Raw genomic sequence first — 13,920 nt, 5'->3', positions numbered from 1 at the left:
ATAAATTTTCAGTAACATTGAAATCAGGGCTTTGTGATGGCCACTCCATAACATTGACTATGTTATTATTAAGCCACTTTACCATTTTGGCAGTATGCTTCAGGTCATTGTCCATTTGGAAGACCCATTTCCGCCCAAGCTTTAGCTTCCTGGCTGATATCTTGAGATGTTGCTACAGTATTGCCACAATCTTTTTTTATCATGATGCCATCTATTTTGTCAAGTGCACCAGTCCCTCCTGCAGCAAAACAACCCCACAACATGATGCTGCCACCCCTGTGTTTCACAGTTGGCATGGTGTTCTTAGGCTTCCAAGCTTCTGTTTTTTTCCTCCAAGCTTAACAACGGTCATTATGCCGAATAAGTTCAATTTTAGTTTCATCAGACCAAATGACATGTCTCCAAAAATTAAGATCTTTGTTCTGTGTACATTTGCAAACATGAATCTGGCTTTTTTATGTTTCTTTTGGAGTAATCGCTTCTTCCTGGTTGAGTGGTCTTTCAGTCTATTTTGATACAGTACTCATTTCATTGTGAATATTGACACAATCTTACCAGTTTCAGCCAACTTCTTCACAAAGTCTTTTGCTTTTGTCCTTGGGTTGATATACATATGTCAGACCAAAACACGTTCATCTCTGGGACACAGAACTTGTCTCCTTCCTGAGCAGTATGATGGCTGGATATTCCCATCTTTTTTGTACTTGTGTATAATGGTTTGTACAGATGAACAAAGCACCTTCAGGTATCTTGAAATTGTACCCAAGGATAAGTCAAACTTGTGCGAGTCCACAATTGTCTTCCTGATATCTTGGCTGATTTCTTTAGGCTTTCCCATGATGCTACATAAGAAACAGTGTGTTTCAGGTGGGCATTAAAATACATCCACAGGTGTGTCTCTAACTCAGATGTTGCCAAAAAACCAGAAGCTTTCAAACACATGACATCATCATATGGGCAGTCCAGAATAGTTTAAAGGCATAGTAATCTTAGCGTATGTAAACTTTTGACTTTGCAGTAAGTAATAAAAATGTCTTAAACCATGCTCTCCCAATATTCTGGCATTTGGCAAATAATAATTATGGTAATCCTAACTGACCTAAAAAGGGAAAGGTTTATTCTGATTTCATGTTTGATATTGAGAAAAAGATGCATGTGTCTTCTTATATAGTGTATGTAAACTTCTAGTTTCAGCCTCTGCCTTATACATATATCTTACAGACTACAGATCTATATGTCCTCTGTGCAGCTTACAGTCTCCACACACATTTCTGTGGGATCAACCAGCAACTAAATAGAAGTCCCCCTATGTCCAGAAGACATCCCACCAACCCCATCCTCACGCACATGTCTGGGATCCTGAGGATTGAGAGAGTCGAGGTGCCGCTGCAGCCCCTCGATCTCCTGCTGCTTCTTATCCATGTCTCCCCGCTGCCGCTCCATCTGTCTCTCCAGCTCCTGAGCCTCATCCCTCAGCTGGTTCAGGGTCTGGATCCGACTCCGCAGCTGCTGCCGCAGCTCTTCCTTTTCTGCCTCCGATATCTGCAGGACACGAGAAAAAGGCTAGAGTTTCACAGTGACACCTGTCACATCAGATGCTTTCCTATGGTGCTGCACTGTAGAGGAGCACAATGGATGCCTGGATAAATAAGCTGCACCTGATTCTGCCTCCCTGCACACAGGCCACTGCCCTGACTACTGAGCAGATGGCTGAACGGATGCTCATTATACACATGGAGTGGTTGTCTCTCAACTCACCTTCTTCTGCGCGACCGCTTCCTCCAGCTCCTTCAGCTCCTCGGAGGCCCGTAATATCTGCTCCTCGGCGTGGACAATTTCCTGACGCACATCAAACAATTTTGCTTCAGCTATGACAAGAAAAAGAAAGTCAGTTCTGGACTTTTTAGGAGCAGTGTTGTGATTGCACAGTGTTGCCCGGCACAGAGCATATGTCGCAATACGATGCCACAGCACTCAACATTGTGCTGCCCTCTAGTGGCCTCACCTGCCCGTATGGTTTTCTCTTTTTCATTCAGGTCCACGTCAAGGGTGGTGTGAATTCGAGCTCGGATTTGCTCATTTTTTATCTGGTCATCTGAATCAATCTCAACCTTGCCGACTTGTATTTGCTGTGCACGATGGGGGATATATTCCTCCTTGGCATACAAATTCCTCTTGTATCTGGCTTTCCCGATGTATGGGCTTTCTCCAGGAGCATCGTCAGCATCTACCTCCTGTAAATGAGAGCGGCATATGCAATCTTGTATTATCGGGTATAGCCCCTCACAGCACAGTTACAGTCAGACTATTCATCCTTGCTGCTGCCAGCCCCACATACCAACCACACGGCGACTTGGCTGTGGCACAATTCCTATTAGTATGTCTTTGGAATTGTGGGAGGAAACCGGAGAACCTGGAGGAAACCCACGCAAACACTGGGAGAACATATGTTGTCCTTGGTGGGACTTAAACCCAGGACTCCAGCGCTGCAAGGCTGCAGTGCTAACTACTGAGCCACCATGCTGCCCCAGCGTTTTGCAAGGGTAATTAGCTTGCAGATTGCTAGCGTTTTCCAAGTGATCTGTAGCATCGCTTGGAAAACTGATTGACAGGTTGGTCACACTTGTCTAACAGTGTTTGACAAGTGTGACCAACTTTTTACTATTGATGCTGCCTATGCAGCATCAATAGTAAAAAGATATAATGTTAAAAATAATTTAAAAAAATAAAAAATCGTGATATTCTTACCTTCCGGCGGCCCCCGCAGCCTTCCCGCTCCTCGCGATGTTCCCGGCAGCTCTCGTTCCCAGTAATGCCTCGCGGCAATGACCCCAGATGACGTAGTGGTCTCGCGAGACCGCTACGTCATCACAGGTCATTGTCGCAAGGCATTACTGGGAACGGGAGCATCGCGAGGAGCGGGAAGGTTGTTGGGGCCGCCAGATGGTAAGAATATCACAATTTTTTATTTTAATTTATTTTATTTATTTTTTAACATGTATATGGTTCCCAGGGCCTGGAGTAGTCTCCTCTCCTCCACTCTGGGTACCAACCGCACATGATCCGCTTACTTCCCGCATGATGGGCATAGTCACATGCAGGAATTGAGTGGATCAATGCATTCCTATGTGTGCGGAATCACCGTGATTCCGCACAAAGAATGAACATGCTGCGTTTTTTTCCGAAATGCGATTCCACCGCGGGAAAAAACGCATGTGCACAAAAAAAATGAGGAATGCATTAAAAATGATGGGATGCTTATGTAAGCTTTTTTTTAGCGTTTTTTCGGCGGAAAACGGCCGAAAAAAAAAACAAAACACAAAATCCTGAACGTGTACATATAGCCTTAAAGGGTCACTCTTCTTCATAGGAGATGTGATGAAAAACGCAGGGTACAGGAGTGGAGAAAGCATCAGTAAATGACTCAGACATCCATTGAGGACCTCGAGAAGGCCGACTAGCTGCAGTACTACAACTCCTATCAGCCACATCCTAAAAGAGAAGGGGATGGAACGAGAGGTCACCTCAGAGGTCAGGTATCCCAGCGGCTCAAACTTGGCATCGATCTTGTAGAAGGCGAGCTCCTGCTCCAGTTGGTACTGTTTCTGGCAGGCTCGGCTCAGCTCTAGTGTCTTCTGCTTCAGCTACAAATAGAGTACAGTGAATTATGAGAGTGATACTACGACAGTAGCATGGGAAGCGGGGGAGGGGGGGGGGGGTCACACCACAGACGCCACTTACAGCACATTACCACACTGCACGACCATAATGCTACACTCACTGACTCCACAGATAACAATGGCTAGCATGCAGGGAGCACTGCTGGGAGTTGTAGTTCTCCTCAGAATGTCCCGCAAATCAGCCATCATGTGACCTGTAGTGGTATAGTACCTCACACACAGCATGCAGCCCTCCTCCCACAGGATGCCACGTCTAAGGCAGGAAAGATAGGACAGGACATGGTTAAACATGGAGGAATCATGCAAATTTAGAGCAAATCAGATAAGTCGCATCATGCAGCCTGGTAGGGGGGGACGTGCTCAGATACCTGCACAGGGGGGGCCGACCAGAGGCTGCAAGGAAGAAAGAAACGGTCAAGAGGGAAAGAGGTCATGCTGGTAGCTCTTATTCTGCTCCCCATCACTGCAGTCACACTAACGTCTCATCAGAAGTCACCTCCCTTCTGTGTCTGCAGCTCCTACGCAGGCCCATGTGTCTCCATGGTAACCCCTGTACAGCCTGCTCCTGTAGTCATGTTTGCCTACAAGCCCCGAGCCTGTAGTTGTGTGGTACAGTTGTGTTATGTGCGAATGGCACACTGGTCTCTGCCTCCACTACTGCTGAAGAACCGCGAGGAGCAGGATGAGAAGAGCGTGGAATAATACAGGGTGTAAGCCAGTCATAGGGCGCTGTGTATTAGCGCGGCCCGAGACTGGCTCCGCACATGTTCTGCATCTGACTGGTGTCAGCAATTCCTTAGAGCAGTGGCTGCTGGGACGCCACACATCTCAAGGAGCAGCTGACAGCGCATCTTCTGCTTTCAGTGACGGAAGTCAGAAAATGCAAGTGTCCTGTGGATCACATCCCCCATCCTACACACAACAGTGGTCTGTACCGGGGTAAGCGCTACAGTCCACAGTGAGGAGCAAACAACAGTGAAACCGCCGCACCAAGCCTCATTCTCCACAGTGAGGGCCATGGGGCCACAGGCCCACTCCAGAACTGGATTCTATATTTTGAATTGCACTGGGAGCAGGGTTATAGATTTGGGATGAATGTTGCGAAGTTTATGGACCCACAATCCCAGCTGTTATCACTTATTGTGCCCATTGGTCTCACCAAGAGACGTGGTAGGCGAGCACAGCACAAATACAATCCACACCTAGGGTATCCGCAAATATGCAGAACATTCAAGAAGGGGTCCAGAGGGAGGAAGGCAGGTAGGTAGAGACCAGATGGAGGAAGGCAGGTAGGTAGGTAGAGGGCAGAGAGAAGAGGGAGGAAGGCAGGTGGGTAGAGACCAGAGGGAGGAAGGCAGGTAGGTAGAGAGCAGAGACCAGAGGGAGGAAGGCAGGTACAGTAGGTAGAGACTAGAGTCCAGAGGGAGGAAGGCAGGTAGGTAGAGACAAGAGGGAGGGAGGAAGGCAAATACTTAGAGGGAAGAGACAAGAAGTGGTAAGGCAGGTAGGTAGAGACCAGAGGGAGGAAGGCAGGCAGGTAGAGACAAGAGGGAGGTAGGCAGGTAGGTAGAGAGCAGAGACCAGAGGGAAGAAGGCACGTAGGTAGAGACTAGAGACCAGAGGGAAGAAGGCAGGGAGGGAGGCAAATACTTAGAGGGAAGAGACAAGAAGGGGTAAGGCAGGTAGGTAGAGACCAGAGGGAGGAAGGCAGGTAGGCAGAGACAAGAGGAAGGAAGGCAGGTAGGCAGAGACAAGAGGGAGAAAGGCAGGTAGGCAGAGACAAGGGAGGAAGGCAGGTAGGCCGAGACAAGGGAGGAAGGCAGGTAGGTAGAGGGCAGAGACAAGAGGGAGGAAGGCAGGTAGAGGACAGAGACCAGAGGAAAAAGTCCATAGGCAGGGCAGGGATCAGAGGGAGGAGTTCAGAGTGAGAGGAGGGACTAGAGGGAGGAAGGCAGGTAGAGGATAGAGACCAGGGGAGGAGTCCAGATGGAGGGCAGAGACCAGAAGGAAAAGTCCAGAGTGAGGGCAGGGACGAGAGGGAGTTCAGAGGGTGGGCAGAATAGAAGAGCAAAGAGTATGGTCCAGAGGGAGAGGTGGACAGAGAAGTCCAAGTACTACATTAAAAGATGAATGCTCATTTTTACATCCTCAGACTGTAAGGAACATGTGGGCATATTATCAGGATGTTCATTATGTGCAAATTACATGAGGACAAATCATCTTGTTTAGCTGCAGAAGTCAGCTTTTATAGCTATTATGATGCAGTCTTGCAGGGTCGGACGACTACTTACAATCTCGTTCTTGGTGGTCATCTCAAGCTCCAGCTCCTGGTAGCTTTTCTTCTGCTGCTGCGCCTCCTGCCGCAGAGAAGTGTTCAGCTGGTCCTGGTTGTGGAGGTCGCTGACTACCTTCATCTTCTGGCTCTGTAGCTCCTCGATCTCCTTCATCCTTTTTTCCAAGTCCCTCTCCAGCTTCTCCACCTCCTCTACAAGAAGAGTTCAGTATCATTAAATGGACTATTCCTCTGTCCTGCCACAGGCATCAGGTGACTTCTTACCTTGAGAAAGGGGTAACAACCCCAAACCTATAGGTGGCAGCAGACCCCAGGAACATAGACCTTTTACTGGAAACTTTTTGGACAGTTTAGAATTAGAAAAGCATGGATGCCTTCATCTAAAACCAGTGTCAGCTCTGTCCATGGTCTGTGTGAGGTATTACTGCTTTTCTCCATCGATGTGAATAGGGATGAGATGCAATACCACATACAACCCATGTAGAGGAGTGGCGCTGCTTTTAGCAATAAGCAGCCATGTTTTTGTTGGACCCTGCAGTGCAGCAGTGATCCTAGACATTCTATGTAGGTTTATTTGGTTAATAATAATTGCCTTGATATATGGTAGAAACATTTTTGTGCCTTTTCATGTTTTTTATACTTAAAACATTTATTACCATCGTGTGTTCCTCTCTCCTCTCCAGCCACAGGTTCCAACTGACTTTGACCAGTTGACTTTGTTCTAACCTATTTTAAATTATCCTTTTGTTTAGACAATGTATATATGTCGGATTGTTACACTTATGCCTCAGTTAGCCTATGACTAAGGGTGTGTATACACCTGAAAAGAGTCAGGTATGAGGCCTTGCCTTTTAATGTTTTAACTATGTTTGAATAAAGAACTCATTTTATCCCAGGATGGTTGTGCCGGAATCTTTCTCCATTTTTTCATCCATCCTAGACACAGGATACACAGAAGAAATGGGATGGACACGTATCAGACTCTCACCTAGGTTGAAACGGTCATGTGCCTCCTGCCTCTCCTGGATAGTTATCACTTGTCCATCCAATGAATTCAAAGAGCGCAGGTGGAAGATGACGTAGGGCCGGTAATGGGGGAGATTGGCCACTGGGTTATCAGCCAAGACCAGGGAAGTCAAATCCTTTAATGGCTTCAGTCGGGAAACATCCTGCAGCTACAGACAGAGATGATCACCTGTAGGTACAGTCAGCGGACATCTCGGAAGCACCAACATGACTACTTACTGACGAGATGACATTCTGCTTCAAGTTCAGGGTCCGAAGAGCTTTCATCTTCTTCCCCATCCAGGCAGGGATGTGCTCGATCTCATTAATGGACAAGTTCAGCTTCTGGAGATTCTGCATGTGCTCCACACCTTCAATCTTACTGCAAAACAAAAAGGTCAGATTTAGGGCTTGACATGGAGCGGCACTGTTCCTGTGATAAGTCGTTCTCTGAGCAGAGTTGGGCAGAGTGACCCCCGTTTTCTGCTGACATTATGGAGACATGTACAGAAGGAGAGCCCAGAGTAGAACCACATTGCCCTGTGGAAGAGGAGGAGGACAACGCACAGAAGCGGCCTGCACATTATGTACATTTAATGTGGGGTAACCCTGCAGATGCATCCAGAATTATCTTACATCTGTGCAGATCACAATGTGGGGACTGCAATGACTGGAACCACTAGGATTATAGCCGTCATATTTTGCTACCTTAAACACCCACCAGCCGCTGGATAATAATTAATGGCAACATCAAGAAGATAGACTATTGCACTGCTAGTAGTCCTATGGTGGCTGTACCTGTAATCGGGGAACACAGGGCCGGTGCTTACCTGATTCGGTTGTGAGCCAGGTTCAGCTCCCGCAGTCGTGTTTGCCGCTCTAGCTTTTCTATTCTCTCGATGAGATTATGGCTGAGGTTCAGCACTTCCAGCCGCTCACATTTCTCTAGATTCTCTATAAACTGTGCAGCAGACGTACAGTTAGTCCTCATAAGCCCGCACTGGGGCTGAGAACATTCACAACTCATTCCCTACAGTCACACTATTACACCTCACCTTAAACTTTTTGCCTCCATCCTTAGAAAGAGAAAGATTCAGCGAGCTCACAAATGCCAGGTTCTCCTGCTTGGATAATCTCTGGATGAGCAACTGAGTGATATAACGCACTCCCGGATCATCACCTAATAATTGGAAGGTGGAGGAGAGGCTTCAATCTTCATTTACTCTAGTGGGAAAATAGTAGCGCACAACATTCTGTGCTCCAACATTTCTACCATATTGAGTTTTATTAAGGAAAATCTGTGTAGAATGGTGATCTATGGCGATTACTGTTAGATCTACTGGATGGTGACAGTCAGCTGCCCCACCTGTTGCGGAGGCTACAGCCAGCCAACCAACCGCCCGTCCTCTGCGGAGGCCACAATCAGCCAGTCGCCTATCCCCCGCAGAAACTACAGCCAGCCAACCTAAGGAGGCCAGCCAGCCATCCAACCTCCCTCCACAGAGGCCAGCCAGCCATCCAACCTCCCTCCACAGAGGCCAGCCAGCCAGCCATCCAACCTCCCTCCACAGAGGCCAGCCAGCCAGCCATCCAACCTCCCTCCACAGAGGCCAGCCAGCCAGCCAGCCATCCAACCTCCCTCCACAGAGGCCAGCCAGCCATCCAACCTCCCTCCACAGAGGCCAGCCAGCCAGCCAGCCATCCAACCTCCCTCCACAGAGGCCAGCCAGCCAGCCATCCAACCTCCCTCCACAGAGGCCAGCCAGCCATCCATCCAACCTCCCTCCACAGAGGCCAGCCAGCCATCCATCCAACCTCCCTCCACAGAGGCCAGCCAGCCATCCATCCAACCTCCCTCCACAGAGGCCAGCCAGCCATCCATCCAACCTCCCTCCACAGAGGCCAGCCAGCCATCCATCCAACCTCCCTCCACAGAGGCCAGCCATCCATCCATCCAACCTCCCTCCACAGAGGCCAGCCATCCATCCATCCAACCTCCCTCCACAGAGGCCAGCCATCCATCCATCCAACCTCCCTCCACAGAGGCCAGCCAGCCAGCCATCCAACCTCCCTCCACAGAGGCCAGCCAGCCAGCCATCCAACCTCCCTCCACAGAGGCCAGCCAACCATCCAACCTCCCGCCAGAGGCCACAGCTAGCCAACCTCCCTCCCACCAGAGGCCACAGCCAGCCAAACTCCCACCACAGAGGCCACAGCCATCCAACCTCTCTTCCGCCACAGCGGCCACAGCCATCCAACCTCCCTCCCGCCACAGAGGACACAGCCATCCAACCTCCCTCCCACCACAGAGGCCACAGCCATCCAACCTCCCTCCCGCCAGCGTCCACAGCCATCCAACCTCTCTCCCGCCACAGAGGCCACAGCCATCCAACCTCCCTCCTGCCACAGAGGCCACAGCCATCCAACCTCCCCCCACCAGAGGCCAGCCAGCCATCCAACCTCCCGCCACAGATGACAGCCAGCCAAACTCCCTCCCACCACAAAGGCCACAGCCAGCCAACCGCCCCTCCAGCCACAGCCAGCTAACCGACCACCCCTACCACCACAGCCTGCCAACTGCTCTCCCCCTGGCCGCAGTGGCCACAGTCAGCACACCACCCCAGCGGCATAGGTTACAGCCAGCGACCACACACTGTGAATATGTGCTTGCTCCCCACCTTCTTGTACTTCATACTCCGAGATGTCACCGTATTCTGTTGTATCAAGGTTACGGCCGATTCCCCTCTGAGACTTTGTGGAGGTCAAAGATCTCATTTTTGGTTTAGAAAGTGCAGCTTGCGGATTCCTGGAGCTTTTCTTCATTATATGAGTAGTTTCCACCTGCAACAGAGAATTACAGAAACTTGGCCATGAATATCCAAGGTCTATATGCCACCAGCATTATCTCAGTGCTGTGCTGCACATAACACAGACTAGGATATAAAGGCAAGTGGCAGATACCAGATGCCTGATCGCAGGAGCTTACAATCTACACAGCAGCAGCAGAGGAAGGAGTGAGAGGAGGCGAGAAAACGCTGCCGCTTCCTTCCTCTTCTCTAGATGCTGCTGGCAAATGAGGCCTCCCCCTCCATCATATACACATGGTGCATACCACGGCATTATAGTAACCAGGAAGTAAAAAACAAAAAGAGGAGGAGAACACCGAGCAAGGCTCAAGAAGTAGTAGGACAAGAAATTTAGCCTAAAGGCTAAAATACCTTTACTAGCGAGGGTAGAAAATGTAGCACTACAAATAAAGGTACCTTCACACGAAGCGACGCTGCAGCGATAGCGACAACGATGCCGATCGCTGCAGCGTCGCTGTTTGATCGCTGGAGAGCTGTCACACAGACCGCTCTCCAGCGACCAACGATGCCGAGGTCCCCGGGTAACCAGGGTAAACATCGGGTTGCTAAGCGCAGGGCCGCGCTTAGTAACCCGATGTTTACCCTGGTTACCAGCGTAAAAGTAAAAAAAACAAACAGCACATACTTACATGCGTCCCCCAGCGTCTGCTTCCTGACACTGACTGAGCTCCGGCCCTAACAGCAGAGCGGTGACGTCACCGCTGTGCTTTCACTTTCACTTTAGGTGCCGGCGCTCAGTTAGGCTACGTTCACATTAGCGTTAAGCTAATGTGCGTCGGGTTTGCGTCGGCGACGCAGCGGCGACGCATGCGTCATGCGCCCCCTATACTTAACATGGGGGACGCATGCGTTTTTTTTTGTTGCGTTGTGCCACACATGCGTCTTTTTTGCCGCAAGCGTCGGACCAAGAAAACGCAACAAGTTGCATTTTTCTTGCGTCCGATTTTCGGCAAAAACCGACGCATGCGTCGCAAAACGCAGCGTTTTTGCGTGCGTTTTGCCGCGTTTTTGCGTGCGTTGTGCGTTGCGTCGCCGACGCAGCGGCGCACAACGCTAGTGTGAACGTAGCCTTACTAAGCGCGGCCCTGCGCTTGGTAACCCGATGTTTACCCTGGTTACCAGTGTAAAACATCGCTGGGTATCGTTGCTTTTGCTTTCAAACACAACGATACACAGCGATCGGACGACCAAATAAAGTTCTGGACTTTATTCAGCGACCAGCGACATCACAGCAGGATCCTGATCGCTGCTGCGTGTCAAACGAAACGATATCGCTAGCCAGGACGCTGCAACGTCACGGATCGCTAGCGATGTCGTTTCGTGTGAAGGTACCTTAAGACAAGGTGCTGACACGGACAAAAAAAAAATAACAATTGATAATAATATAGATTACAATTATTATAAAAAATGATAAAAAGTCAATATTAAAACCAAATACCACAGGTAATATCTACAAAAAGATAGATATATTGCACATAATGATAAGAAACAAAAAGGGAAAAAAAAAAAAAAAAAGGAAAAAAGGAGAGGAGGACCAATTGTACTGTCAGTGTGACAGAAAAAGAATATATTATTATAATTTGTTAATGGTAAAAAGTGCAATAAGTAGGAGTATATAAACAGCAAAAAAATAAATAAAAAAATAATATAAAAAAAAATATATGTCACACAATAAAGTGCATGTGCGAAGTGACAACAGAAAACAACTGTGATATATTATTTTAAACCAAGTGCAATCATAAATCATGATGAATTTATTATAAAGAAAGCAACACTATGTATATCAAAAAATGTGCATGTGCGGAAAATAGACAAAATGGGGGAGGAATGAAGGAGAATATTGTCTGGTCACAGAATGATTACCGGTATATAAATATGTGCAAAGAACTGATAGAACACAGGTGCTGTAGAGACTGTCTCTCTCTATATCTATCTATACACACACACACTTTTTTAAAGGAAATAAAGCTGTATATGGGAAGAATTACAGCATAAAATGGTCAATGAACAAGGAGTATTAAGCCAGATGCATAAGCAAAAAACAATAGAATACCTGGTTGTATCAGAGTCACCGTGTATGGCACACCCGTTGCACGTTTCAGAAGCTCAGAACGAAGGACTAGAGTCGACATTGACTTTTAGGATTGCTGCTTCCAATAGGTGGCACTAGAGTCCTAGTTCTCACTCTCTGAAGAGACAATTTGCATATGGATAAGACAAGTGACAGATCTATCAGTATGGGAGAGAGATAAAAACAGTTGTGGCTGTAAATATTGGAACAGTTCATAGATAAGGAGTGTGAAAGTTTTATTGTCCTATGATTGAGGTCTGGTCAGGTTGTGATGCCCCCAAATGGTCAGAGTGCCCCCAAATGGTCTGAGGAGTACATTCCTTAGCTGATATAGAAACACAAATCCATGTGACACATTCATTCCTCCACCGAGTGTGTTAAAGGGAACCTGTCACCCCCCCCCCCCAGGCGTTTGAAACTAAAAGAGCCACCTTGTGCAGCAGTAATGCTGCATTCTGACAAGGTGGCTCTTTTAGTTCTGGGTGCTGTAACGGCAGAAATTATCCGTTTTGTAATTTGTCAGAAAATACCTTTCTTCAGTCCTGGAGGCAGGCCTTTCCCCCCCCTGCTGCAGACACCACAAAGCCGTCACTCAAGTCTTCTTGGCGCCGCCTCCTCGCCGCTGTTTTGAAATGAGCCGGCGCCTGCGCGCTTTTCTCCTGCCTTGGGCAGGCGCGGTGAGCGCTGCCTGTCCTCATATGCAGTCTAGCTGACTGCACCTGTGCGGCCGCCCTGCCTGTGAATCCCAGCCCCGCAATGTGAATAAATCAGAAGACACTGCGGGGCTGGGATTCACAGGCAGGGCGGCCGCACAGGCGCAGTCAGCTAGACTGCATATGAGGACAGACGGGCAGCGCTCACTGCGCCTGCCCAAGGCAGAAGAAAAGAGCGCAGGCAGATTTCAAAACAGCGCTGAGGAGGCGGCGCCAAGAAGACTTGAGTGACGGCTGTGTGGCGTCTGCAGCAGGGGGGAAAGGCCTGCCTCCAGGACTGATGAAAGGTATTTTCTGACAAATTACAAAACTGATTATTTCTCTAGTTACAGCACCCAGAACTAAAAGAGCCACCTTGTCAGAATGCAGCATCACTGCTGCACAAGGTGGCTCTTTTAGTTTCAAACGCCTGGGGGGGTGACAGGTTCCCTTTAAAGGTTGTCAAACTTACAAACTTATAATGAAGTTACCATTTAATATCATGCAAATTGCCACTTCGGAGAAGAAGACTGAAACTCTATAGCGCCACCTGTTGGAAGTAGAGATCCTACAAGTCACAATCAACCCTTTAACCCCTTCACGCCGCGGCCCTTTTTCCGTTTTCGTTTTTTGCTCCCCTCCTTCCCAGAGCCATAACTTTTTTTATTTTTCCGTCAATATGGTGATGTGAGGGCTTATTTTTTGCAGGACGAGTTGTACTTTTGAACGACACCATTGGTTTTACCATGTCTTGTACTAGAAAACAGGAAAAAAATTCCAAGTGTGGTGAAATTGCAAAAAATGCAATCCCACACTTGTTTTTGTTTGGCTTATGATTCTCCAGGTCATTACGAGTTCATAGACACCTAACATGTCTAGGTTATTTTTTTATCTATGTGGTGAAAAAAAAAAATTAAAAAAATATATATATCTGAGGTCAGGGGGTCAGGTGAGGGCTTATTTTTTGCTTGTCGAGCTGACGTTTTTAATGATACCACTTTTGTGCAGATACGGTTTTTTGATCGCCCGTCATTGCATTTTAATACAATGTCGCGGCGACCAAAAAAACGTAATTCTGGCGTTTCACATTTTTCTCTCGCTACGCTGTTTAGCAATCAGGTTAATGCTCTTTTTTTATCGATAGATCGGGCGATACCAAATATGTGTAGGTTTGATTTTTTTTTTTATTATTATTATTATTATTATTTTGGATGGGGCAAAAGAGGGGTGATTTAAACTTTTATATATTTTTTATTTTTTTCATATTTTTTAAAATATAATTTTTTTTAACTTTTGCCATGCTTCAATAGCC

The 13,920-nt window shown here is 47.8% G+C and overlaps 2 protein-coding genes across 5 annotated transcripts in view; one reads left to right on the top strand and one right to left on the bottom strand.

Annotated features, from left to right (window-relative positions):
- The window catches only part of LOC143805466 (complement C5-like), a 130,047-nt gene that overhangs the window by 15,177 nt on the left and 100,950 nt on the right, over window positions 1-13,920 (top strand). The window lies entirely within an intron of this gene.
- Window positions 1-13,920, bottom strand: part of CNTRL (centriolin) — a 67,447-nt gene that overhangs the window by 42,768 nt on the left and 10,759 nt on the right. Inside the window, exons 2-12 of one of the 2 annotated variants that reach the window (XM_077284849.1) lie at window positions 11,899-12,033; window positions 9,657-9,819; window positions 8,034-8,158; window positions 7,809-7,939; window positions 7,219-7,360; window positions 6,962-7,148; window positions 5,972-6,165; window positions 3,525-3,644; window positions 2,006-2,234; window positions 1,759-1,868; window positions 1,348-1,542 (exon numbers count right to left, since the gene is read on the bottom strand). In XM_077284849.1, the coding sequence (XP_077140964.1) occupies window positions 1,348-1,542; window positions 1,759-1,868; window positions 2,006-2,234; window positions 3,525-3,644; window positions 5,972-6,165; window positions 6,962-7,148; window positions 7,219-7,360; window positions 7,809-7,939; window positions 8,034-8,158; window positions 9,657-9,801 (1,578 nt within the window). In that variant the 5' untranslated portion in view covers window positions 9,802-9,819; window positions 11,899-12,033. The remainder of the gene's footprint in view (window positions 1-1,347; window positions 1,543-1,758; window positions 1,869-2,005; window positions 2,235-3,524; window positions 3,645-5,971; window positions 6,166-6,961; window positions 7,149-7,218; window positions 7,361-7,808; window positions 7,940-8,033; window positions 8,159-9,656; window positions 9,820-11,898; window positions 12,034-13,920) is intronic. The other variant, XM_077284850.1, reaches the window with a different exon arrangement.

The sequence above is a fragment of the Ranitomeya variabilis genome, chromosome 2 (genome assembly GCF_051348905.1).
Source record: "Ranitomeya variabilis isolate aRanVar5 chromosome 2, aRanVar5.hap1, whole genome shotgun sequence".
Taxonomy (NCBI): domain Eukaryota; kingdom Metazoa; phylum Chordata; class Amphibia; order Anura; family Dendrobatidae; genus Ranitomeya; species Ranitomeya variabilis.
The sequence above is the reverse complement of the archived record's forward strand: the minus strand, read 5'-3'. Positions and strand labels throughout refer to the sequence as shown.